Below are 27,285 nucleotides of genomic sequence, written 5' to 3' on the forward strand. Positions count from 1 at the left end.
CCCCACCCCGATCTATTTTGATGACTGTCTTCCTGCTTTGGGTGTTGGGTGCTGCTATATCTCCTCCCACCCCACCTCTGTTCCCTGGGCCCGGGGGGGGGGGGGGACACAGGCATGCCGGGGGGTCCTTCCTGCTTGTCACAGCCTCCACCCACGAGGCCTGGCCCCCCGCTCTGGAATAGCAATGTAAGGAAGAGCGGGCTGGGCTTCTCAGATGGGGCCAAGAGCAACCAACAGGCCCCCTCCCTCCCTTCCCAGGCTGCAGGGGGAGCTTGCTGCCATTCACTGCAGGGGGGAGGCGGGGGGGCTCCACACAGCCTACGTGGCACCCGGCCCTTCCCCGCCCAGGACATGCTCAGGCACAAACAGAATGCAAAAGTCGGATGCGGAGCACCAGTGACCCCCCCCAACCCTGCAGCTGGGACAGACACGCACGCGCGCACACAAGACCCCTCGGCCAGGAGCAGAGGCCCAGTGGCAGCGAGGGTCTACAGCGGCCCCCGGATCCCAGACATCCTCTTAGTCCCCAAATGCACTGGAGAAAGCTCTAGCAAGCAGGCATGGACACAGGTGAAGCCTGTCCTCCCCAGCCAGGATGGGACCAGGGCCCCTATCGGATTCCTTTTTTTTTTTTTAATTTTTTTTTTTAACATTTATTCATTTATGAGAGACAGAGAGCACAAGCAGGGTAGGGCAGAGAGAAAGGGAGACACAGAAATGAAGAGGCTCCAGGCTCTGAGCTGTCAGCCCAGAGCCCGACGCGGGGCTTAAACCCTCGAACCGTGAGATCGTGACCCGAGCCGAAGCCAGACGCTTAACCGACTGAGCCACCCAGGCGCCCCTCGGATTCCTTTACAGGGGCTTTCAGACTCCGCTGTGCTGTCTGCAGAAGACACTGGCCGAATGGTGGCCCCCCAAAATGATACGTCTGAGTCCTAACTCCCAAAACCTTTGACGGGGACCCTGTTTGGGAAAACAGGTCTTTTGCGGGATAAAGGTGAGGATCTCGAGACGAGATTATCCTGGATAAAGGAGGGCCCTAAATCCGACGGCAGTGGCCCTCATGAGATACGGGAAAGGAGAAGACACACAGAGGAGACCGTGTGGAGGCAGGGCGGGGTCCGGAGGGGCCTACAAGCCAAGGACTGTCACCGGAAGCTGGACACACACCCGAACAGACTCTCTGGCCGAGAGCATCCAGAAAGGACCAAGCCCTGCCCACGCCTTGACTCCGCACCATGGCCTCCAGGACTGGGACAGGCTGAACATCTACCGTTTCAAGCCATCCACAGAGTGTGGCACTTTGTTACAGCCGCCCCGGGGAAACGAACACCCCGACGGGACACGGATGAGAGAGGGGAGGCCTTGCAACCGCCGTGACCTCCTTCCGCGGATGCTGAAGCCACTTCCTGCTATGACTCACCAGCTCTGAGAAGGGGCCAGGGGCACCCTGGAATCGGACCGGCCTGGTGGGAAAGGCCTGCATCAGGCCACCGGCTGGCCCCAGCCCTTCGCTGGGAGCCCCTTCCTGCTGCCTGTCCTCGCCCTCCCTGGCCTCAGAGCTTCCCCCACGTCCCCCACCCCGCCCCCCGCCGGCCAGGACCCATGCATCCAGCTCACCCAGAGGATGCCCCATCTCACACCTGTTGCCCCAGTGTCCCCAGACAGGGCACCCCGGGTGCTCCCAACACTGTCCCACTTGGGGCAGAAAGCTCTCTGGTCGGCCCACCTTCAGAGGACTAGTTACTGGTGTTCACCTCTCCCCCACCAGAGAAGGGCCTTGGGGTGACAGCTGTCCAGTCGGGGAGACCCCGGCAGGCGGCATGGGACAGCCACGTGGCGACTCCTGATGCAAGAAATCTCCACCCGGAGCTGCTCCCGGGGGGGGGGGGTGACGGGAGGCCCCTCTGTGCCTATCCAGCCATCTTCCCGATGCCCTTGGGTCTCGGGACACCAGGGTCACTCCAGGCAGGTTTAAAAGTCCCCTAAGATGCTGGGCCACCTTTTTCTCTTGACTAAAGTTCCGGGAACATGTGCACACGTAGACCAATTTGCTGCAGGCGGAAGGTTCTGCCCCCCCCCCACCCCCCTCAAACCAGCTGCGGGTTCTCCACACCCGGGAGCGAGATCTGGACGAGATAGCAAGAATTTCCTGACCAGGGTGGGGACGCCTGCCTGCACAGCTCTCTGGAAGGCGGGAGGAGGACCTAGGTGTGGCCCGGCCCCGGCCCGGAGGGAGGGGAGGGCGGGAGAGGAGGGGATGTGAGACCTCCTGGGGACCTCTTGGGGCCTCTGCGGGTCAAAGGTTCTCAGATAAATGGCAGTCCAGGAGGCAGGAGGGAGCCCCTGGGAGGGGACTGACTTCAAAACCCCAAACCCCCTGGGTCACAGCTTCAAGGGCCTCAAAGGTCACAGGGCCCAGAGCCCTTTAACCTGCAACCCCCTTCTGGGGCAGCCCCAGTCGTCCCGAGGGGGTCTCCAGGGGGTCCTGTCCCAGAAGGAGCGCTAAGCTGCTGGTTCCGGGTGGGAGCACGGCCGCTCCCCCCACCACCTCTCCTCCTTTCTACCTGCACCCTCCCCCCGCTCCCCCAAACCCACAGGCCCCGTAAGTGCTACTGCTGGGGATGTTGCCCTAGCCCCGACCCGGACGGCGGAGCAAGGACGCCCATGAAAACCAGCTGCCCTGCACCCACCTGTCCACGCCCCGGGTGGCTCTCTCCCACACGACACGTGTGGTGTGGACCAGGACCGCGGGACCTAGGGCATCTGGGCTCCAGGGCACAGGCTGAGCCGCCCGGCAGGTCAGGGTGACCTCAGGGTGGCCACCCGCCTAAGGGGACCGCTCCTCCGGTCTCTGCTCACAGCTCGGGGATCCCGGGTGCTGGCTGTTATCTGCCCGGGGGTGGGGGTCGGGGGGAGGAATCACCTCCCCTTCCTCACCTCACTGGCTACTGGGGGAGGTGGTAAAACCACTTAAAAAAATGAAGGGAAAAAAAAAAGCCTCATACCGGGAGCCAGTCGGCCCAGGTGGAGCCCTCCATTAATCACGCCGCCTGCCAAGGGACCCCAGAGGGACAGACGGAGCCGTCTGTGTTGTGGCCTAGGGGTGCTGCCCCGGCCCCTAATTACAGGGGACAGTGACCCCGGGGAGCAGGGTCAGGTGCCGGTCAGAGCGGCACCCGGGAGTCCAGCTGCTCCCCAGGCCCCCGAGGAATGGGGGCGGGGGGTGGGTAGAGTCGCCGTGACAAAAAGCCCTCCGGGCACCAACGTGGACTTTCGGGTTCAGGTCCTGCCAACCCAGAGGGTGACGCGGCCTTGGTCTTCACCCTCAGGGACGTGAGGGGTCTGCCAGAGGAGGAGGGGCACGGAAAACCAGGAGGAGGAGGCGAGTCTTGTGTGGAAGAGACCACAGCCGGACATCGAGAAGATTCTGGAAGGGGCTCCCAGGGAGCAGTAGCACCTCCACCAGGGAGGCCATCAGGCCGTTCCAAAGAGCCCCTGGTGGAGGCTGAGTGAGGCGGGCTGCAGGGCTCCTGCCTGGGGCCTGACTGGGATCTCCCCGGGGACAGCGAGCTCTCCACCAACTCTAAGCATCCATCCAGAACTTGACGAGGCCCCTGGGAACGCGCGCAGGAGGGCCGTGGGCAGCTGCTCAGGACTGCAGGCGGGACGCAACCACATTCCTGCCACACGGACGGACGTGGAGGCCGAGGTCCGGGCAGGCCAGCGTCCCTCCAAGTCACGCCCTCAGGCCCGTCCAAGCCTGCTCTCCCGACGCCCGCCCGCCCGCCCGCCATCCCACTCACCCCCCAGCCTAGAACACTCTGCTGCCCTAAGACGAGCCACGGTAGCGGGTTGGAGAGTGGCCCCAAAAGGACACGTCCGTGTCCCGGCCCCCAGAACCTGTGAATGGAAACACGGTCTTTGCAGATGTGGTTAAAAATCTCAAGATTTGGGGCGCCTGGGGGGCTCAGTCGGTTGAGCGTCCGACTTCGGCTCAGGTCACGATCTCGCGGTTCGTGGGTTCAAGCCCCGCGTCGGGCTCTGTGCTGACGGCTCGGAGCCCGGAGCCTGCTTCGGATTCTGCGTCTCCCCCTCTCTCTGCCCCTCCCCTGCTCGTGCTCTGTCTCTCAAAAATAAACATTTAAAAAAAAAAATCTCAAGATTTGATCATCCTGGATTTAGGGTGGGTCCTAAATTCAATGCCGAGTGTCCTCGTATGAGATAAGGAAAGAAAAGAACAGGGACACACAGAGAGGGGGCCACGTGAAGACCGGGCACCTGAGTGATGTGTCCACAAGCCAAGAACGCCAAGGACCGAGGGGCAGCCCCAAGAGCCAAGACAGAAGGGGACACATTCTCTCTTGGGGCCTCCGGAAGGAACCAGCCGCTCCGATGCCTTGACCTTGGACTTCGGGCCCCTGACCTGGGCTTTACGCACCCCCCAGCCCGTGGAACTCTGCTGCGGCAAATTCACGCTCACGCTGACTCCCTGCCCACTCAGCCTTCCGTCTCCTTCCTACCAAAAGCCCCTGCCCCTGCCCTGTGCCCCAAGTCCCCCCCTAGCTGATCGCACACACTTGTTCTCTTCGTGTCCCCCCCCCCCCCCCGTGCCCACCCGGCCACGGCGCCCAGGCAGTGGTGAACTTACTCTCCTTCGCATTTTCTGTTCGGTCACAGAGCCTCCAAGGGTTCACCTGCCCTGCGCGGCTTTGGGAGAAACACCTCCTGAAACGCAGGACAGACCCCTCCTCTGGGCAGAGCGGGCAGTGCGTCCCAGCAGCCGGGAACGTGACCCTGCAAGGGCACCCTCCCTCTGCTGCACGTTCCTCCCAAGAGATGAGGGCCTCTGGGACAGGCACAGTGTGACCCTGTGACCTGGCTGGCCGGCTGCGGGTGGACAGATAAATCACCCCCAGGGCCACACCCCATAAAGAGACAACCCTCCGTTGAGCATCGGGCCTGCGGGAGAAGGAGAAGCAGAAGCTCCCGTGAGGCGATCTCTCAATCCCCCTGCGCCACAGCTCCGGCCGGCAGACCACCCCCACCCCCACCCCGACGCCCACCCCCCACCGCCCTCGCAGCCCCACAGGCGGGGCCCAGGCTGCCAACTGCCTCTCCCGACTCCCACCTCCGGAAGCCTCCAAGCACCAGCTGCAGGGGCCCTCACCCGCCCAGAAACTACCCCGGGTGCACCTCGTGAGCCCCCCCCACCCCGCCTACTGCCCTGCAGGAATGAGTCTTGCCTTAACCAAAAACAGAGAATTTCAGCTCAGTGTGGGAGGGTCAGGGCAGTGCCGAGCCCAGAGCCGGGGCGGCTCATGGGCCACAGAGATGACCCCTCTGGCCTCGGCGTCCTGGTGTCGGACCAGATGGGCAGCCCTGAAAAGCCCCTCCTGGCTGGGACATCCCACGACCCGAGGGCCATTTCTGAAGTCGGCCAACAGCTCCCGGTCTGCTAGCTGCTCCTGAACCAGCCAGGTCCAGCAAGTTCCCAACACTCGGAGCTGGAGGGGCCCGGCCGGGGATGGACAGGGAGGGCCAGCCCACCTCCCCCCCGGGGCGGGGGGGGGGGCTGAGGTCGAGGACCACGGCTCTGGCCACATTCCTCTGCGGCCGAACACGCAGCCGGCGGCCTGGGAAGGTGGCTCCTGGCCCGCTCACCTTTGAGCAAAGCTGCCTTCACTCAACCCAGCAACCCAAACCTGGAGCCGGAAAAGCCAGTGGGGGCCCGTCTCTCTAGCCGGGCTGGGAGACCGGGGCGAGTGAGAGATTCTCCTTTTGGACGATAAACTTGCAAGGATGATATCTACCGCTCTTTTCCTGACTATAAAAGCTATTTATCACGGACGACGTAGAAAACCTGTCAGCGGCGGCCAAGACAGAAGAAAAGACATCGATACACCCACGACTCAGATAACCACGGTCAATGTTTTGGCAAAGGGCCTTCCAATCTTTTTGACGTGCGTACGCATGAGCGCGTCTCTGGAGCGGGCTCGTGCAGGGACACGCTCCGCGCTTCTCTCCGGGCAGCATTTCGAGGGCCACATCTCTACGCATTCGCACACTGGTTCTGTGAATTCCTCTGCAGTTCGAAGGCCCTGCTTCCAGATCCTTCTCAGAGGCTCTGACCGCCGGTCAGAAGCATTTCTGGAGCTTGTGAGAAAACAGACTGCGGGTCTCCGCCTCTTGGAGGTTCTGGTTCGGGAAGGAGGGGTGGGTCTGGCGCCTCAAGGTACGTCCGAGGGGGAGGGCGGGGGAGGAGCCTCACTAACCTCTCCACCACCACCCCACCCCGAGAATCCTGCAAAGGGAAAACCCCAAGTACCAACCATCCTGGGAACAGCCCGGCAGCCCCACCCACCCCTGCCTTCCCCGAAAGTCACCCAAGGTCGCGTCCATCCAGCCTCAGCCGCCACCACTCGGCTCCCGGATGCGTCATGACCCGAAGGGCACACTGGGCACTGCTGGGGGCAGAGGCACATGTGACAAGGGGGCGTGTCGGTCACGAGGCCTCAAACCCTACCGGACGGACGGACGGCCACACTGTGTTTACCCTTGACAGAGAAGGTCCTAACTCACCTGCTGCGGGAGACACACGCAGGGCAGAGGTGTGGCGCCCCCCCCCCCCGCCAGCCTCCACCGAATCTGCCTGCTTCCCCCGCCCCCCAGGACGGTGGGTCACGTTCCTCCCCACAGTCTGTCACCCTCCTGCAGGCAAGAGCAGAGCTTGTTCCTGTCTGTCCCAGCCGTACGTTGAACATCTGTGTCCCCGCCGTCATATTCTCCTATCGAGTCCTGCCCCAGTGTGACGGAGTGAGGAGGTGATGTGGCCACCTGCTTACGACACACCGGGCACCGTTCTGGGGCCCGTTCGGTTATCGTGACCGCCCCAAGACACGTGACTTTACTTGCTCCCTACTCCACAGATGGGAAGCCTCGGCCCGGAGAGGCAAACATCACAGCCTGGGCGTCCGTGAAGCCCGATCCCAGCCGGCCTGCTAAGGGCCACACCGCTCTCTAGACCCCACCGGGCCCCCACGAGCTACGCCCTACGGGGGAGAGGGCCCACCACACCGGGCCCTGTGCTAAGCCCCGGGCCCCGGGCCGCCTCTCCCAAGCTCCCTGCCACCCGGCAAGGCGGGCGCAGTCGTTTCTGTCTCGCAAACAGAGGTCTCGGGGCTGGGGGGCCGCGAGGCTGGGGCTAGAGGAGGGGCGGATTTGCTGTCCCCACCCACCGCCGACAAGCAGCCCGAGGTTTCCATCACAGCGGCCCGGCAAGGCCAGGCCGTGTAGGGTGGCACCGGGGAGGGCCAGAGGGAGTAGGGAGTGAGGGCCAGATGCAGGGGCGGGGCGGGAGGACCCGGTCTGCCTTCCAGGGTGGCCTCGGGCCAGGGGGCACCTGAGTGAGCCTCGGAGGCCTGTCCACCTTGCCGGACTCTGGGGGGCCCGGAAAACTCCGCATGTAAAGTGCCCAACCCAGTGGCTGGCACGCAGTGAGTGCCCGATAAAGGAGACCGTTTCGGAAAATAGTAAGAACCCGTGCGGCCAGAGGACGTGTCTCTGTGAGCAGAGGGCGAACAGCTGGAAGGAGCTGGAAGGGACGGGACTTGGGTCAGAAACAAAGAATGCGGGAGGGAGGGGGCCGGAGCCTGACAGCTGGCTCCCGGGCTGAAGTCTGCAGGAACCTGGCTTCATCATTTAAATATCAGGAGAGATCTAAATATTTGAGCGCACAGGGCAGGCGCAAGGTTTCCTCCCTCAGCAGTGTCCCCAGCACCCCAGCTGCCCCACCACTCGGTGTCCCCGAGGGTCCAGGGGCTGGGCTGGGGACAGCGGCCCCAGGAGGGAGGGAGAGGACCCTGCTCCCCCTCCCTCCTCTCCGTGCACTGGGCCCACCAAGGTGTGAGTGCATGAGGGTCTTTCCCATCTCACCCCCAAGGGGCCCCAGGCCTGCCAAGGGTTTCTCTTGTAGCTCAGCAAAGCAGGCCTTCCTGACTTGTTCTGGTGAAGGCCCAGGACTTCAAGCTCAGCCTCGCCAACCTGCTCCCCACCTCTCCTCCCGCGAAGTTAACAAATCGGGTGCCTCCCTCCACCTGGGTTATTCACCACCCGAGTCCCTCCCAGCTCACCCAGCCTCTTGACCAGGAGGAGAGACAGAGACTGCCTGCTCGTCACACCTCCACGTGGGCCTGCCAGCACGGCCCCCTCCCCCCTCAGGGCCCAGGACACCCTCTGCCAGGTGCGGCCACACCAGGTTCTCCCACGCAAAACTACCAGTTGGCAAAAATCAGAGGAGAAGCCGGCTAGCACCGTCTGCCTGGAGACCCTGCCTCGTAAACTCCCACCTGGGACTCTGGTTACGTGCTCCTTCCTCCAGGAAGCCCTCCAGAACCTATACCTCTTAGGCCCGTGCCTGGATCCCCAGGACCTAGGACAGAGCTGGCACTCAGCTGGTGCCCACAGATAAACCAATGAGCTGGCCGCCTCTCCTCCCCCCCCCCACCACTGATCCTCTCCCGGCCCTCCAGAGAACACAGGGATTTGAGCACTTCATTTCGAGCCGGAGGAAAAGCCAAAACCCAGCTACTTTACAGAGCACGCCTTCCCCTGGCTTTTTACGGGGGACAGGAGGCAGGGGACAGCAGAGAAGACCGCCCCTCCAGGCCTGGTTTGAAGCCAGGAGAACTTGAATGCTTTTACTGTAGATAATATCGGTCTCCAGGGGACACGGGGCAGGGGCCTGGCCTACCACTTGAAGGGAAACCGCCCACCCACATGGAAAGGAGGGCCAAACAGCCCTGCTCAGAGCCGGCTTCCTGCACCCAGGGAGGGGGCCGGCCCGGGTACAGAACGAGATCCTGCCTGGGACGGAATGGGAATCCGCCAGACTGCTGGCCGTGACGGTCAGAACCAGAAACATCTCCATCTTCCAGGTCAGGGCCCGGGGGAGGGGAGACAGCAAGGTGGCCCATGTTGGAGACTTCTCTTCTCTTCCCACCGAAGAGAAAGATGATGCTGTCCATCGCCCAACTTCCCACGGGCAGAGAGAGGCCTGGGTGGTTCCCTTCCTCAATTCCAGGGGGACCCTCGGCTGCGGCCACCCACAGGGAGGTGCCCAGGACCCCCAGGCCCTGCCCCAGGGGACGGCCTAAAGTCCAGCAGCAATGACAGCGAGCCATTAGCCAGAGCTCCTAGAAGGACCAGGGAAGGAAGTGGGTTTGGGTCAGGAAACCAGACGGAGGATCATCAAAAAAGACCGGACACCGGCTGCAAAAGGCACGGGTTCCCGCCCCTCCTTGGACAACCGAGAAGGCTGGGCACGGCGGGGTAGCCGCCCTGGAATTCTCCACTGCGTCCAAATAAGCCCCAGGCTGCAGGATAAACCCACCTCCCCACCACCTGCAAGACTGGACCTGAGCACCCCCGCCCCCCACCTGTACCCAGAGAACAACCATGGAACCCCCAGCCAGACAGCCCGCCCCTCGGAGACCAGAGGAGGAGTGGAGTCGATGGGAGGTGGGGGGCGGGGGTCCCCCCCCCCCGCTTCCCCTTCCCCATCTCCACTGGCTTTCCCAGGAAGCTACTCCAAGTGTGTGAGGGCAAAGGCTCCCGGCCTTGGGGACAGGGACACAGGAAGCTCTCAGCCACGGGTGGGAGGACACACACATGCAAGGCCAGGGGCCCTGGATTTTCTGGATTTTGCAACTCGGTCCAGTGGAGGGAGAAGGCCAGAGTCTGTGGAAGGTCACCCTCCCAGGAGGGGCCGTTAGAGACTCAGGAACCCGGGAGTGAGAGTGGACGAGGGAAAGCAACCAAACGCAAGAAAGAGGCAGGCCTGGGCTCCCCTCCTCCTCTGCAGCCCCACTCTTGCAAGAGCCCCAGGGTGGGCGTGGGGACTCCACAGACACCGGCGCTGTCCCCTCGTCCCTCCGCCTAAATCTCTGGGTGCTGGCGGCACTTCAAAAAATGACGACAAACTTGGGAGTTTCTAGAATGTCTCCCGGTCCGGGCTGAACGGAGCCTCCAGACTCTTGTCGCGACCAAATTAAACAGCCTGTGCCCAGAAATGCCCCAGGCGCCGGGGGTGTCTAGGGACCGACTGCTGGGTCTGTTTGGCTGCAGATTACAAACCCCGAAGCTTCTGGGACCATGTTCCAGAGAGTTCCAGACAGTTCGGTCTCGTAAGCAACTCAGAGAGCCTCCAAATTTGGGAAAAACCGAGAGGTCTCTGGAAAGAAAGCCACCGTTTGACCATTTTTCCTTAGTGGCTTTGTCAAGAGAAAGCGCAGGAACTCATTTCTGGCTGAGTTTCTGGGATGAATCAAAAAAAAAAAAAAAAAAAACCTCCTGGGACCTAAACCTCTGATGCATCTCCCACCGGAGCCCCCCGGTTGCCCAGGGCCCCTCACTGCTAACCCAGCCCACCATGCCATGCACACACCACGTCTTTGAGGGTGTGCAGAATGCAGCCCGCTGTCGCGGCCACGGAACAGAGAGCAGAGGCACAGGAGCTCCGAGCCCAGCCGGGAGCACCTGGTCTGGCCAGGCAGGCAGGTGGGACTCCTTCCTGGGTTTGGGGACCGACACGGATCCCTGGAGCCTGGCCCCCGGGTCTTGGCTGCCAACCAAGCAGGGGTACTCCTATCTGTACCCCAAGGAGCCCCTGCCCAGCAGCACATCAACCCAAGTCCGGGGTGGCTTGGCCGGTAAACTAAGGAGGGGCGGCAGCCGGGCTGGACGTCTGAATGCGCCTCCCCTGCCCTCGGGGCACACAAGGAGGAGGGGGGGGGCCCCCCTCTGCCCTGCAAGTGCCAGGATATTAGTCTACAGCACCGAGGGGCAGGCTGGGGCCACGGTTGCTGGGCCGAGACGTCCCGGCTCCCGCGGGGCGGGTGCGCCGTCTGCACGTCGGGGTTTGCCTTGGAGCCACCGCCGCCTCACGCGGGGGCCACCGTGTCACCGCCCCCCGCCGGCAAGACGGCCTCCTCCGCAAACGTGGCCTGAGCGAGCGTGCACCGTGTGCTGGGCACCGTGCCGGCCGTGTGCCCGCCACCCGCCCTGGGAGCTTGAGCTGTGGGCTTGCTTCTCCAGGCCGGGGAGCCCCCCAGGCCCCCGTCCTGTGCCCAGGCTCCTCGTGCCCTCGGCTTGCCCTCGCCGCCCCCCTCGGTCCCAGATGAGGCCGTTCTCCTAGCTCAGCGCCCACACACAGTCGGGACTTGCACAGGGCCACTGGACCCAGAGGACTCCCCGCCAGCACGTCCCCTCCCTGAGACAGGCTCCCCGCCTGGCTCACCTCTGAGGAAGGCTGGCGGCCCGACCCCCCTGCCCGTCTTCAGCGAGGCGGTCCAGCACGAGCCATGTCGCTGCTGTAAGGCAGGCCCGTGGGTCCACCCACCTGCGGTGCTCGGGGGTGGCAGGCGGCAGAGGGGGCTGGGTGACCTCTCCAGGGAAGGAGCCCTACAGCCCACGTGACCCCAGCCTCCACCCCGACAGGCAGAGAGCGGTGGCACCCCGGAGGGAAGGTCTGCCAGGCCAGAGGAGGGGCTCCCTTGGTTTGGCCAGCAGCCTGACCGTGTGCCGGAACCAGAGGGAGCCTGGGCGGGCTCCACAGGCGTGACGAGTCTGCAGGCTGACCTCACTGTCCGGCCTCGCCCCCGGGGGGACCAGACTGGCCCTCGCCGGCGGCCTTGAAGCACCTTCCATCACCCAGGCGCCCACACCCACCTGCCTCTTGCAAATACCCGCCCCACCCCCCAGCTCCAAGAGTGGCACCCACCACACCCCCAAGAGCAGAACCTGTGCCCAGTGCTGCCGGCCAAATCCGCCGAAACCCCAGGGCAACGCTCGCAGGGAGGGGAAACTGAGGCTCAGGCTCGGCCGCTTCCCCGGTGCTTCCAACGGCAGCATTACACCACGTGGGCTCTCTCAAAGGCCCGCCCCCTGTGGACCCCCACTTCCCCCGCCTGCCTCTCCCCGCCACCCCCCCTCCTCTATCCCCCAGCCCAGGTCTGACGCTCAGCCCAGCCCCGCGGGGAAGCCAATGACAGAGACACTTCTGCTACCCCGTGCGTGCGTGTTTGCTCTCCTCCTCACGACGAGGACAGTGGGCGTGCCCGGTCCCGTGCTCTGGATGCAGACAGCACCAGGCCAGTGCTGCGGGTGGCAGCGGGACCCCCAAGAGGGCCGCCCCTCGCAGCTGCAGAACAGACACCGGCCAAATCCCAGACCCGGCTCCTCCAGCCCACGTGAGCGACCCCACCTCCACGCGGCTCGCGGCTCCCGCCTCCCGCCGCAAAGGTGCGACCTGCAGGGAGGTGGCGTTCACGGAGGCCTCGAGTCTTGCTGGAAAGCAGGGTGCGCCATCACTCAAGAGGTCCACGGGCATTAATTAGGGACAGGTCTGCACCCGTCACCAAGCAACGGGCCTCGTCCTTCTGGGAGGAAAGGTGCACCTGGACCCAGCCGTCGAGGGTGTCTGGGCTCCCAGATGAGCAGGCTGGTCCACACAGTCCCATCTCCCTGCCCCCAGCCCCCCCCCCCCCACCAGCCCGCTCTCCTGGGCCCAGAGCCTCCAGGGCGCGCCTGGGAGGGTCCTCCACCCGACAGGCATCCGGCGAGGCATCCGGAAGGGTGGACGCAACCCGTAGGCGACAGAACACAGCTGTGGGACCAGAGCACCTAGGTTCTGGGCCGCACCGAGTTTCAGCAAACATGAAGCACTTTCAGGATTCCTCTACCGCATGCAAATACGGTTGCAGCAAACAGCGCTGAGGAAAACAGGCCAGCAGCTGGCACTCGGAAGGGCTTTGTTACACAAAGGCCGGAGCCGTAACAGCCTTCACGATAACAGATTTGGCCCCGCTCTCACTCGAGAACGGCCTGTCCAACTGCTCCGTCCACCGACCCGGAGCGAGATCGGGGACGGAGCCGCCCCTCCTGTCCCCCCCGATCGCTTGGGGCGCTGAGGTCACCTCCAGGCCTACTTTCACGGGGGGGAGGGTGAATAGGGAACAAAACTCTCTAAAAAAAAAAAAAATCCCAAGAGCAAAACACAGAATCCTTTTCTTGCCCCTATATGGGGTCCTCCAGAGAGCTCTGAGTTCACCCTTCAAAAAGGAAAGGCCAGGGTGGGAGGTGCACGCCCACGAAGGGCACTGCCGCCCCCTCAGTGCCCGGGGCAGACGCGAACCTGACACACACATCCACGACAGAAGACGGGCCGAATCCCCACCTCACCTCCACCAGGTGACAGAGCCAAAGAGAGAAGGGTGCTGCTGCCCAGGGCAGGGGGCAGACGTGCCCTGGACACGGGGCATCCGCAGATCCGCACACCCGGCACACCCACCCGGGGCAGCTCTCTGCCTGCCCCGGACACCCGCCCGGCACCCCACAACGGGAGCCTTCCCCTCTGCCCTGGCCTGGACGGCTCACTAGCTCCAAACTCCCAAAGACACCGACGAGGGCCCTCTGGCCGCCCCGCAGGATTCCAGCCTGCTAGGACCGAAAACCACGGCCAGCATCACCACGGCTCCCGACCGGCCGGGCTCTGGCGGCGGCCCCTGGAGCTTCTGTTCTTCGGCAGTGAGCACGTGCCTGGCGACCTGCCCTCTCCGACGGCCCCAGAACTGTCAGGGCGCAGTGACTGCTGCGGGGCCGGCGGTGCCCTCCCCACCCCCCTCGTCCTACCTTGCGGAAACCCAGACGGCACGTGGGCAGCCCCACGGACACACACCGGCGCTCCCCCGGCTCTACGCGGCTGCCTCCCTCCCCAGGACCGTCCGAACTCCCGGCGGGCACGCCTGGCCCTCCGATCCGCTCCAAAGGGCCCCTTCTCGTGCCCCGTTCTCCAATGGGTCGGCTCATTCCGGCCTCCCCCACTTGTGCTTTGCCGCCCGGGACCCGAATGCTCTTCTCCTTCCTTGCGCAAATGAATGCCGACTTTCGCCCGAGGTCTGCCTCCTCCACAGCGACCTTTCTCAGCCGGGGGGGGCTCTGCCAGATTGTATCACTCACTGCAGCTCTGGGTCTTCCACGGTCTTCCTCCGCCAGCTCCTGGCCCACGTCCATCCACCCCAGGCCCAGTCGCCAACGCCCACTCCACTCCAAGCTCCGGGGGCACTTAGGGAGGCCATTCCGGTCCCCGAGCTGGGCGAGAACAGCCCTAGCACACGCTTCCACTCACTCGGAAGCCGGGAGGGCTCTAACACCGACTCCTGTGCCTTTGGGGCACTTTCGACTGCCCAGAGCACACAGCAGGGGGACCGGGGCACGCACGGAACCACACGGAACCGGAGGGTCCCTAAGAGCGAAAACTCTCCCCCTGGAATCACAACACCGCCAACTGTCGCAGCAGGCTGGTCTCAATGAGGCCATTGTCTCCGACCAAATGAGAGGGTCAAGAAGCCGCCTGGGAGGCAGCACAGAGGCGGCCCGCATCTCCAGATGGGGCAGGTCGGGGTCAGGATGGAGTTACACGTGGGCACCCCGAGGCAGAAGTGCTGTAACAGCTGTAGGACCACACCACCCCCAAGTCTCCGCCTCCCCATCCGGCCTCGGGGCTACCGTGGAACCCTGCTGTGCCCCCAGAAATCCCAGCCCGCCTGGCCAGGCCGTTTTCATCTCAGGATCTCGCAAGCCAACCCAACTCCCACAGGCCACCAGGCGAATGTACACACAGCGCGGGGCCTGAAGGGGGCAGCCTTCTCCAGACGGGGCGGGTTCTGCCACCAGGACACTTAGGAGATGAAACGCCCTAAGTGCCACAGTGGGAGTCCCAAGGCAGCGGCTGCAGGAGAGCTACGCTCTGGGCAAGCAGACGTGGGGAGACCCCAGTATGAGCACGGCTACCCGAAATGTCCAAACAGCAGGGTATAAGCCATCATGGCTCCGCTGAACCGGAACTCCCCTAGTTCCCCCGGTGCTCAGCGCCAGAATCACGAGAGTGTTCCCACTACAGAGTCAGCCAACAGCGGGCGCGTCCTCCGCAAGGGTGTGCCGGCCGCTAGACCCCAAACCCTCTTGTCTCCTGACACCCCTGCTCAAGCCAGCCCAGACCCAATCCCGAATCACAGCCGCTAGGGCTCTGCTCGGGATCCAGCCAGACTCTGGTCCCCAGGAGCGCGCCCGCAGACGCGGCTGACCCCGGGTGGAACATGAGTACTGCAGAGCCCCGGACACTCAGATGCCAGCCCTGGCTCTGCCCCCCGGTGGCTGGACGACCTCCAGGCTCGGCCTGGCACCCGGACGTCCAAAACTCCTTCCAGCCTAGCCTCCCCAAGGCCGGGCCCACCGGAGGACTCCGCCGGAGGCCGCCGGGAGCCCCTTCGAGGGGCGTGGGCTCCAGGTCCCAGCAGAGGTAGGCCCGCCCCTCAGAAATCCGGCCCCAGGAGCGCCGAAGACTATTGTGTGAGCTTCCCTCCCGACCGCTTTATTTACTCCCCAGGACGCAGGACGCAGAGCCACAGGCAGTCACGAGGACGCACGAAGGCGCGCGCGAGCGCGCGCGCGCGCGCACACACACACACACACACACACACACACACACACACACGGTCGGAGCTGGGAAACCCCGCGCCCTCGGAGGGCAAAGCCCCCTAAGTCTCGGCATACTCTGTAAACCCCGAAGGGGGGAGGGGACCAAAAGGCGCTCCCTACCGGCACGCAGGCCCCAACTCCCCAGGAGGCGGAAGGGGGGGGTGTCCCCAGGCCTGGATGGGGGCCCCAGGGGCGCCCCCCTCTAGACCCCGCCGGCCCGGGCCGTGTCCGCTCGGCGGCCTCCCCCAGCCGGAATTCGACTCGGTCGGGCCCCCCGAAGCTGGTGTGGGGGAGGGCGGCGGCGCCCGGGGCAGGACGCAGGGGCGGGGGACGGGCTCCCCGACCCGCCGCGGGGCCGCGGGGGCCCGAAGGCCGACGGGGGAGCGCCGGAGGGAGGGGACCGAGTGACCCCCGAGAGGGAGCCGCGCGCCCGGGCCGGTGCCGCGGGCGCCCCTCGAGCCCTCGAGGGGGCTGTCGCCGCTCGGGCAGATACAATAAAAGGAAGGAAGCGGGGAGGCAGCGCGGGGCCCGCCGAGGCGCGCGGTCCCCCGAACCGGGTCCTCCACGTAGGCGACGAGGGCGCGGGACCGGGGAGGGCGGGGGGGGGGGCGCGGCGGCAGGGCGCCCCCTCTGGGGTCCCGCCGGCCCCTCCGCGCGCCCGGCACCCACCTTCGAAGTCCGAAATGATCCCGTCCAGCTGCGCGTTGACCGCGGGGTCGGACATGGTGGCTCGCGCGGAGGGCGGCGGCGAGGAAGCGCCCCGGAGGCCCGGGCCCTGCGCCCGCGCTCCCGCCGAGCAGAGCTGGCCGCCCGCGCCCCTCGGCCCCCGGGCTCGGCTGAATGAATGGGGGAGGCGGGCGGGCGCCGGGCCTCGGCTCCCCGCGCCCCCGCCCCGCCCCGCCCCCGCCGCCCGGGCGGATCAGGTTCCCGCACCCGGCCCGGCCTCCGCGGCTCGCACTGGCTGCTCCGCCCGCCCGTCAAGGCCTGGGGCTGGGGTGGGGGTGGTGGAGGGCTGGGGCCCGAGCGGCCGCCGCGGGGACAGGCCGAGTCCTGGGCGCGCGACCCGGCGCCCCGCTCCTCCCCGCCTGGCCCCGCGCCCCGGGACGGCGACCGACGCGGCCCGGCCCCTCCCCCCCGGACGCCCCGCCGCGGCCAGATGTGGGCGGATGTGGGGGCCGGGCGGCGGCGCGGGGGCGGCGCCGAGGGGGGGAAGAGATTCCTCCCCTTCCCTGGGGCGCAGGGTTCCTCCTGCGGGAGGTTTTATTTACGCAGCCAAACAAAGTTCACCGCCGCCCGCCGCCGCCGCCGCCGCCCGCCGCCGCCGCCGCCTTCCCGCGCTCAGCGCCTGCAAGGGTTAAGCGCCGGAGCTGGCGGGCCGCGGGACCCCCGCCTGTTGGCCCGGAGCCGCGGGGCGAGGGGCGAGCGCGGGAGTCACGTGGCCAGGCGAGAGGTCCGGCCCTCCGGCTACTCCCCACCCCCACCCGACCACCCCCGGGGTGACAGAAAAGGTGCCAGTCTACCGGGGGCGTGGGGCAGGGAAGAAGGAGCGCCCGGGCCACAACGGCCAGGGACGTGTGCCCACCACCCCACCCCCCCGCCTCCACACTAAGGGCCTGCTTGGTGGCCCAGCGTAGACCCCGCTCTTCCCCCTGGTAAGGCGGAGATATTTCATAGGATCTGAAGGAAGCGGTTCCGGAATGGGAGGCAAGGGGTCTCCCCGTCTCCCCTGGACCTCGGGCGGGGCCTTGCCCTCCAGGACACAACTTCTGCACTTCCCCATCCATTCCCGAACGCCGATTAAATGCGCAGGCAGGTCCTCCAGGAGGCTGGGGACAACACGAGGGGTTGGAACTTGAGAAGCAACACGACAGAGCCCCCGAGACCAGGACGGGCCCTCCAGGTCTGGCACCTACAGCGGAGGGGACCTCCCTTCACTGCCCCGGCTGGTTGGTTGGGCGCTCCTGTCCACCCTCCCCCTTGTTATCTTAGACCCAGAACCTCTGTCCCAAGTCAGGCCGGGTGGCACTACACCCTCCGGGCTGGCCACCGTCCCCTCCGTGTGGCATCTGAGCGCCCGAGAGCTCATCCTGGGTCTCAGGTTGGTGACTGCCACTCCTCTCCCAGCCCCTACACCCCTGGTTCTGAAAGATCCGCTGAGGCCCGCCTGCCACCCCAGTGCTTCCCCACCTCTTTGAGAGAACACACCGGGTTCAGGGGGGCCTTTATCGAAGAGATGAAATCAAGTCCTTTCTTTTTAAAGAAAAGCGGTCACTCCCTCCCTCATGCTTTGGATATTTTGAACTATTTTCAACCAAGTGAGTTTGTGGATGTGGAAGTGCAAAACCACAGACATTTCGGAGGCGCAGGCCCCGTCATCTGCCTGGGAGCCCGGGGTTCAAAACCGGAGTCACCAGCGGCATTAATGGCCCCCGGATGGTTCCCACGCCAGCCCTGGCCGCTTCCAACCCTCTGGGCCACCTGTCCGTCCCGCGTCTGGGAGTTTGGGGGTCCCCCGCCCGTGAGGCACGGGCTAAGCACACGGGCCCCTGGAAAGATGCCGGTCCACAGCGTTACTGGCCAGCGTTTTTATAAAAAGCACCTGGCGAGCGCAGACACACCCACGTGATTGTTCTCCCGGAGAGCTGGCATCCAGTACCACCAGACTGGCACAGGGGCGGCTTCTTGGGCATTATTCATTTCCACTCGCAGCGGAGCCGAGCAGGCTTAGGCTTATCTCCTCGAGGAGCCCGGCCAGGGTGTCCGCCTCACCCAAACGCTCCCCTGTGGGAACGCAGAGGACAATGGCAGGAGGGAAGCGACCTCCGCGGCCAGAAAGCGCCCCACGGCGGCACGGCCGAGCTCGGGAGCCCATCCGGGCCGGCCCCCCCCCCCCCCCCCGCCTTCGCTTAACCGCTGGGGCTACCGTTGCCAAACCCTGACACCTCCAGGTGAGGAGATTCCCCACACTCCCTCCAGCAACCCAACCCAGCGCTTGGCCACACTCCCAGCCAGGAAGTTCACCCTTGTATCTAACCAGCTGCTCTAATTGTACATCGTTTAGTGCCTCCTTTTTTCTGTCCTCGGAGGAGATGGGAAACAGCTGGGCGCCACCCTTCCCATAATAAGCACCTTCTCCAAACTCGAAGATAATCCGGCCCGCTGCTGGGCCTTCTCTTTCTCAGCTTGGATCATCCATCTGGCCCTGTCTCAGCCCTGCCTGTGATCACCTCTGATCTCTGTGTCCAGCCTGTAGCTCCAGGACTTGAGGAGGCCTGATGCTTATGGGGAGGTGAGGGGCCCCCAGCCCCCTCCTCGGGGCAGAACGGTCCAGGCCAGGGGCAGGACGGGCAATCCTGGCGGGGACGCTGGGCAGAGAAAGGTGGCAGCAGCAGAGAGAGGACGGTGAGCTGAAAGGTGGCAAGAAAAACAGAACTGTAAGGCCTCGGCGTTCCGTCACGGCGCACTCTTCTAAGACCACGGGAGAAGGCAAGACTGTCTGTAGGCCTGGCCCGAGGGGAAGGTGTGACCAGAGGGACAGCGGAGGGTCCACCCACCTCACGGGTCCCCCATGAGACCCTATAGTGGGTGCTCTGAAAACACACGCCCACCTGAACCTCGGAATGGGACCTGATCTGGCACGCGCATCTCTGCTGATATAATTAAGGGGAGGATCTCGAGATAGGACCACCCTGGGTTAGGCTGGCCCCTAAATCCAATGACAAGTGTCCTCGTGAGAGACCAAAAAGGAGGAGATGCAGAGAAGGCCATGGCAAGTCAGAGGCAGAGCCCAGAGAGATGTGGCCACAAGCCAGGGAACACTTGGGACCCGGGAGGCTAGAAGAGGCAAGGAAGGCGTCTTCCCTCAGAGGGAGCAAGGCTCTGCTGACACCTTGGCTTCCAGCTTCTGGCCTCCAGAACGTTAGAGATAACGTTTCTGCTGTGTTAAGCTCCTCGCGTGTGGTCCTTTATAATGGTGGCCCCCAGACACTCTACGGACATTGACCCCATCGACGCCTCCCCAAGAGTTCTACAGACCACAAAACCTGCTGTAGGTCAGGAACGCTGCCGGGCAGGTGGCAGTCCTCAGGGGACTGGGGGGGGGGGGCTGGGGACATGTGGGACAGCAAGCAGCAAGTTTTAGTAAGAACACCTGGGGGCCAGGGATGGGCAAGAAAGGTGTGAAACGAAGTCCAGTTCAGGCCTTTCTGGAAATGGGAAGAGAAACCCCACAGGTCAGGCCCCGGTGGGATGAGCCTTGGGAAAAAGAGAGAGGAAATCGATGGGAGGAAACAGCCGTTTGGCTCGAAGTCAGTATCCATGACCCCGGGCTCCGTGTGGGGATCGGGGAGCAGAGGGAGGACAGTGGCTTTGTGCCTGCCCGCCCGCCCCGGGCCTTTGGACAGGACACCCTGTTAAGTGGACCATCTGTTTCCTCATAGACCAGGGCGAAGGCCCATGGTCTCAGCTCTGCCTGGGCCTGGAGCACAGTAGGGCCTCCCCGAGCTCCAGAGCCTTGGACCCATCGGCTGCCGGACCTTCCACAGCTCCCAAGTTCCCTCAGGCCGCCATCTTTGTAAATGGTTGCACCATCCACCTAGCGGCTCAGGCCAAGTGTCCGGGCATCGCCCTCGGGTCCTCTGTTGCCCTCACCCCCGCATCCAGGCCATCAGTGAGTTTCCACCTCCAAGATATCTGCAGGTCAGGCTGCTTCTAACCTCAAGTGCCCCCAACACGGGCGGAGCAACCCTAACGTTTAACAACCTGCCCGCATTTAACACCGCATAGCATTTCCTAGTACAGATAAGGCAAGTTGTGGACTTCCAGAACACAGAGGATAGAGTAAAATGTAATAAAATACTTAGGAAGTGTGGGTGCTATATATGCGTTACCTTCGTCTTTGAGGCGATTACTTGTCAGTAATTCCTATTATATAAGTCTAACGGATGATTTCATCATGCAACTTGTTCCTAACGGGGGCATTTTGTTACGGTGCTAAAATACACACAACATAAAATTCATCATTTTAACCACTTTTTTTTAATGTTTACTTTTGAGAGAGAGAGAGAGAGAGAGAGAGATGGGGGGAGAGGGGGAAGGGACAGAGAGAGAGGGCTCTGAGCCGGCTCCGAGCTGTCAGCACAGAGCCCGATGCGGGGCTCAAACTCACCAACCGCGAGATCGTGACCTGAGCCAAAATCGGACGCTCAACCGACCGAACCACCCGGGCGTCCCTTAAACCACTTTTAGGAGCACTAAAGCACATCACGCTGTTGTAGACCCGTCAACACCAACCACCCCCACAACTGCTGTCGTCGTCCCAGGCCGAAACTCTTATTTCCGTTAAACAATAACCCCCCGTTTTCCCCTCTGCGCCCCCAGCCTATGGCAGTCACCGTCTTGCTTTCTGTCCCCGTGAATGTGGCTACTCTAGGGAAAGTCCTACACGTGAAACCTTAGTGTATTTGTCCTTTGTGCCTGGCTTATTTCACTGAGCGCAATGTCCTCAAGGCCCATCCACGTTATCGTCTGTCAGGATTTCCTTCCTTTTTAAGGCCAATGTTCCATTGTAGGTACATTCACACCACACTGTGTTTATCCAGTCATCCATCAGTGGACGTCTGGGCGGCTCCCACCTTTCTGGGCTGCTGTGAATAACGCCGCACAGAACGTGGGTTGTGCACGTATCTCTTTGAGTTCCTCTTTAATGCTTCTGCGTATTTACCCCGAAGTGAAATTGCCAGATCATACGGTAATTCCGGGTAATTTAATTTTAAGCAGTCAGTTACATCTATTTTTTGTTTTGTATCTTCCATAAGATATTAAGTTCTGTTTTTTACGTGATACGTGATTAAGTTTCCAATAACGGCTGCGTCGCACGACCAGCTCACGAAATAGCTCAGAACGTAAGAGTTGGCTGTCCCCCCACTGTCGCTCTCCGCCCTGCATTCCTGTGGAGCCTCCTGACCCACCTTGCTTCCGTTCTTGCTTCCCTCCATCCAGATCCCAAGGAGGCTTTAAGATCAGATGACGTCACCTCCCATGGCCTTGTTCACACTTAGAAACAAGTGCAAACTCCTTCCCTGGGTTGCCAAGGTCCCACACGCCCTATCCGCCCTGCCTACTCCTTGGCCTCCACACTGCCTTCTGCCCCAGGACATTTGCCTTAGCTGTTCTGCCCGGAGAGCATCCCCTAGGTCTCCCCGCCCAGGTCTCCCCCACTGCTGGTTCCCTGTCTGTCATTTCTGTCTTAAATATCAGAACCACTATCCCAGGGTCCCCCCAGGAGACCGCCTGACAAAGCTGCTTCCCTGCCTCCGGGCATACAACCGGGGACTCCCCGAGAATGCATCCAATCCCTTTGGAATGGCAAAGTTCAGCCTCCTTCGCGGGACGGCAGGGTCGCGGTGACTCCTCACAGGGAGTCAGCCCACAGCGGGGCACATTCAGAAGTCACTCGGCCACCGTGCAGACCTCCCCGGCTCGGCGGTCAGGATGACAGGCAGGGCGCCGTCTGCACCCGGCCCGAGGCTCTGGGACCCCATCTCCCTTCCCACCGCCCCGCGACCCCGACGGCGGCCACGCTTCGGGCCGCGGAGTCTCTGAGGCTGCCCGCTTTGGAATCTTCCCATGAAGCCTGTCTGTGGGTACGGCTGACATTTAATCAGTGCGTAGGTTACACAACACCCTTACACCATCTGCCCGGCTGCTTAAATGCAACCAGAAGGTTTCACTTCAAAGGGGAATGCCGTTTTCTTAGCACATGATTAATCTGTTCCCCAGACTCCCCAGTTATCGCCCCGGCCTGCTTTGTTCAGAAAATTTACAGCGAACCCTGACCACAGCAGCCTGGGCCTTATCTCTGAGGCAGGGAGCTTTCTAAACGAAGTAGGACTCTTCTAAATTCAGGCTTTCGAGTCACCGGAGGGAGCGGCTGGTCTGCAGGCCCCGGGCAAGCTCTCAGGCCTCCCGCCCCAGCCCCGCTGACAGGTGCTCCCGCGTCCAGCCTCTGGCTCGGCCCGCGGCCCCGCCGTTTTCAGTTTCACTTGTAAATTTTACTGCAGTGACACGAAAAACCACTGGGACCACGGGAGCCAAGGAAGGGGCAGCGGCCGCTCGCACGGAGGGACAGGAGACTCGTGGGAGACCGTGACCCTCCAAGGCGACTCCTCGCCGGCCGAACCCTAGCTTGTGGCTCAGGCACGTCACTTATTCCTCGGCCCATCCGATGGGCTTGCGGTTGGCAAACCCAGGCGTCCGGGCCCCCGCCGTGGGCTTGGTGAGTTAGCGCCCAGACAGGAAGCGGGAGGAGGAAGACGGCGATGGATGTTTTAGTCCTGAGTGCTCCCTCTTTACACGGTCCGTTGCTACTCCGGCCCCCCAAACAGGGCTTTGGGACGGACTGAGGTCCCCAACTTGCTAGCAGCCGTCTGAGGTCAGAGGTTCGGAGACGGGCTGGGGCACACGGCATCCCTCGCGCCCCGGCTGATGCGGAGGCACCCCACCCCCTTGCCCTCCCGGTGGCTCCAGAGTCACACAAGGGGCCTCGAAGGAGTGGCCGGCCTGGTACCAACCCAGCCTCGAAGCAGCAAGCGGCTGTCCACCCGGGGCTGCCAGGACACCTGGCTGGGCCACACACCCGGGAGGACAGGCCGTCCCCTCGGCGTCCCGACCTCCTCGCCGCTTTTCTCAAGCAGGCACCCTGCTCTGCGGGCTCAGCGGCCGGAGGCGGCGTGGGGACAAGGGCTGAGTCACCGGCCTGCCCGAGCTCCACGTCAGCAGGAACAACAGAATCTGAGCGGGATCTGAGCTGAGAAGAAAGAACAACAGGCCCTCTGCGGCCCAACTTATTTTTAAAGTCGCCGCCGTGACCGAGGTGACGTCGTCCCCAGGGAGCCGCCCGTCAGCCTACCGCCGTGGACTACGGCCACATGCCCTGACAGTGTCCCCGTCCGCTGCCCCGGAGACGGCCAGCAAGTGGGAGGAAAGCGCGCTGAGGTTCGGAGAGGCGGCCGTCAGCACAGGAAGGGCAGGAAAGGGAGCCTTCCTCCCTGCGCCCTCCTTTCTGAGGGTCTCCGGGGCACATGCGGCGTGCACAGCTCTTGCTGGGATCCCCCTTCCGTGCCCGCCCCCTAAACGCCCATGCGCCCACCTCCGGTGACGGGCAGCTCAGTGCCTCTCGGCTGCCTCCTCTATCTTCGTCCAGTTGGGGCTGCTTAAAAAGAGATGGCCGTAGAAATTTCGAGAAAGGGGCTGAGACGCCGGCCCCCCAGGAGGGGACTCCCAGGGGGACATCAGCTCTCATGCGTCCCTGGCAAAGGTAGAAACCTGACTGCAGAAGCTTGCAAGGGAAAGATCAGGGCTTGCTCTGGGACCTGGAAGAGAACTGGCTTTCCATCAAACGGTCACCGTGGGGAAACGTCCCCAGAAGCCAGCCTGTAAGCCCAGGGCTGCAAAGCCGGAGGCGGCTCCAGAACTCCCCCCGGGGGGTAAGCCCAGGGTCAGGGCGAGAGGGGAGAAGGCTGGGTGCCTCCTCCACGGTCCGTAGCAGGTGGCTGTGGGCTCAGCAGGGAAGCCACGCGTATCTCGGGACAGACTCTTGAACCGGCAGGTCCCCAGCCCCGGCCTCTCCCATGTCGCTGCCGCCTCCTTGCTTCCACTGAGCATCTCGGACCACGTGTCGCCTTCCCTGCACCTCCACGGGAGGACGGCGAAGAAAAGGAGGAGACAGCCAGCTCCCGAAGGAGACACTCGAGCACGTCTGGCGGACGAAGGGACCGGCGTCAGTAGCCAAAAGGTGCACGGGGCTCCCTGCGGGCTGGGTTTTCCACCCTCTCCTGCCCACCACGAACCGAGAGAGGGTTCTGTACCACCAGCGGCGCCCCTTGCCGGAGTGACCCCCGAGGGGGGGAGGGTGGCCCCCGTGCCACAGCGTACCTGAGACGCACCCTCTCGGTCTTGGCCCAGAGCCTTGGGGACAGAAGGCTCCGTGGCGGAGGGAGGCCGGCTGGGCCCCCTCCCGACAATCTGGTATTGCTTTCCTGGATAATGAAGTCTCCCCAGCGCCCTTGCTGCTGGGGCCGGCCGGCAGCCACAGCAACCTAATGAACCATTTGTCCCTCGTGTGAAGTGACCTCAGGGACGGGGACGTAATGGGTTTGCTGTTAACACACCCCGCCTGGTGCTCTCCCCCCGCCCCCAACCCCCAGCCTGAGTCATTTGCCAAGATGACAAGGCTGGGCTGAGGGCCCCGACCAGGGGGACGCCAGCTCTGGCGGGCTGTGAGCCGACAGACCAGGACAAAGGACAAAGGCTGCCGCCCAGCACAGAGCCCCCCCCCCCCCCGACTGTACATCTGGGGCCCCTGAAGCAAGCGGAAGGTTCCTTGGGCACCCGGGCAGCTGTGTGGCCCTGCCCGTTTGGGGACAGACAGTCTTCCTGGAGATCCCTGCAAATGGGGAGCTGAAGGGGCGAACCAATGTGGACCTGGCCAGGGAGGACAGGAACAAGACGCTGTCGCCCTGGTGCTCTGGGACGGCACCAATCAGAGGCAGCTTCGGGGCGTCACGGTCCCGCATTAACACTGACGCTCAGGCGCTCTCGTGCACTTGGCCGCGGGCTCCAGGGAGGAAGCGTGCAGGCTGCAGGCCGGCCTCCCTGCTCGGGGTGCCCGGTACTCCCAGCCTGACTCGAAGCTGCCAGTGGGACACCCCTTCTAGAATGCGCATGTGACCCATCACCTGCTGAATACGGTGAGGGGGTCCGCGAGGCTGTCCCTGGCCCTCTGTCTGCACCAGCCGCTCCTGCCTCCTGTCCCCGTGCGTCTCCACGTTCTCTGCTCCCGCCCCGCTTTGCCAGGTCCCGGACAAGCCAGTGTCACAGATCTGTGCCTGTTCTGTCCCGTTCCCTCTGCCCAAGAGGCCCTCCCACCCTCCTCGGCCCGGCTCATTCTCGAGCCTTCAGGTACTCAGCTCAGGTGCCGCTTCTGAGGAGCCCCCTGGAACCCCTGGGTGGAGGGACTCCTTCCCAGACCCTCCTGTGGGTTTTCCCAGTGACGGGCACCCCGGACGGCTGGAGGAGGAAGCCAGGCGGTGGACATCAGGAGGTGGGGCTCACGGAGGAGGGAATCAGCCTGGGGAAGCGACAGTCCTCCCCTGCCACAGAAAAGGACACAGCCAGAGGAAGGAGGAAGTGATGAGCATCACCGTGTCGGGGGCCCCGCCACCCTGCCGGCCTGATGGGCCACCTCCTCCTGACAGCTGTTCTCCAGCAGAGACAGACGTCTCACCTCGGGACAGGGTGGGGATGTTCCAGAGGGGGCCACGTCTACACTGGTCCCAGAGACCGCGGAGTCTGGATCTCTGGGGCTTGTTCAGCCACGTGGCCGCAGACCTGGCCCCGGGCCCGCCATCCCTGCCCAGGGGAGCACACATCTGGAGCTGCACAGCCCCAGGGGCAGGGCGGGGCAGGGAATCCGCCCGGCTGGCCAAAGCCACAGCACAAGTGGAGAACAGACGGGCGCGAACCCAAGCGGAGCCTTTGGTCCCGCGGGCACCGTTCCCGAGGAGGTAACCGCGGGCATTCCGAGGCCAGCGACTCACCGGATGTCAGCACCCCCCCCCAGGCCCCTGGCCCACCCCGCCGCCGGAGCCCATGGGGCACATGTGGTCTTCTGGGCCGGCGGCGTGTGCGAGGCCCGGGGTGCAGAGGCTCCCCCTCGGTCATGAATAATCTAGATCGTCGGTCGAGGAATCGTCAGCCGCCGCAGTCCCATCGGGGAACCCACGATCTCAGGACCACACGGCTTCCCTGGCGCCCGTCCCACCCGCACAGCTGCGGTCACCCGGAACACAACAGCAGCCGGTGCCGACCCAGCAGGCCCCCCGAGCCTCCTTCTGCGCAGGACGAACGGACGTTCAGAACGCTGACCCCGGGATCTCCAAAACGAAGCGAGCGCTGTGCGATCGGACCCCCTATGACAACAGAGGTCCGTATGCAAACCTTGCAGGAAGACGCGTGTCACCAAAGGATAACAGACCGGGCTAAAGCAGTGGCCTGCGGCTAAATGTTTAACGACCTGCCCTGGTGGCCGGTGGCTGGGGCCGGGGGTGGGGAGCCTGGTTGACAACATTCGCCCATGGCCGTGATGTAAATGGTCCCCACCAAGGCCGGGTCCGAGCTACCGAGCTACCGACACGACGTGACTGAGCACGGACTTGGCGAGGGTCGTGCGCACCGCTAGCCGTTAACTGTCACGTAACCCCAGGTTCTTCTTCTTCTCTGGGGACAGTGAGGCGCCTACGGTGCCCTTTTGCGGCACAAAACAGCCGCGGCCGGTGGGGTTCACCCGGCAAGCCAACCCGGTCACCGGCCCACCGGGGTGAGGCAGGCAGGTTTGCGAGGCTGCGCGGGGGCACAGGGAGAGAGACGGCTAGGATGATCGAGCGATGACGTCTGCCCCAGCCTCGGGACAGGAGGCTGGTGGCACCTATGCCCAGCATCGGCCATTCCTGACCTGAAGACGTCGTGCAGGCTCCGTGCAAACGTCACTTTTCCCCAATCTCGCCTCTCCCCGGAGCGATCCCTGCCACACGACCGGCCACCGACTCTGTACGTGCAAAGGGGGCTAGTGGTGTGTGCGGCACAGACCCTAGGTGCCCTTCATCACATCTAATCTCCCTCTCTTCCATAGTGACAAAAGTTTCAGCCGGGCAACACGGTTGCCCAACGAAAGAATACGTTTCCCAGTTA

At 63.8% G+C, this 27,285-nt stretch overlaps 1 protein-coding gene and 1 long non-coding RNA gene across 5 annotated transcripts in view; both read right to left on the reverse strand.

The window, feature by feature from the left end:
- Positions 1 to 27,285, reverse strand: part of SEPTIN9 (septin 9) — a 150,235-nt gene that overhangs the window by 74,002 nt on the left and 48,948 nt on the right. Inside the window, exon 1 of one of the 4 annotated variants that reach the window (XM_047081300.1) lies at positions 16,207 to 16,311. The exons of the other annotated variants lie outside the window; for them this stretch is intronic. Coding sequence (XP_046937256.1) covers positions 16,207 to 16,261 — 55 coding nt within the window. The 5' untranslated portion in view covers positions 16,262 to 16,311. Of the gene's footprint in view, positions 1 to 16,206; positions 16,312 to 27,285 lie in introns of those variants that run through there. 4 annotated transcript variants of the gene reach the window in all.
- On the reverse strand, positions 5,913 to 6,588 carry LOC124513383 (uncharacterized). Its single transcript, XR_006962376.1, has 2 exons — positions 6,387 to 6,588; positions 5,913 to 6,198 (listed from the first exon to the last, which is right to left on the reverse strand). It is a non-coding gene; the product is annotated as an uncharacterized LOC124513383 (long non-coding RNA).

The sequence above is a fragment of the Lynx rufus genome, unplaced genomic scaffold, assembly GCF_022079265.1.
Source record: "Lynx rufus isolate CCGP_SWC_20201006 ecotype Redwood Valley unplaced genomic scaffold, mLynRuf1.p SCAF_18, whole genome shotgun sequence".
Classification (NCBI taxonomy): domain Eukaryota; kingdom Metazoa; phylum Chordata; class Mammalia; order Carnivora; family Felidae; genus Lynx; species Lynx rufus.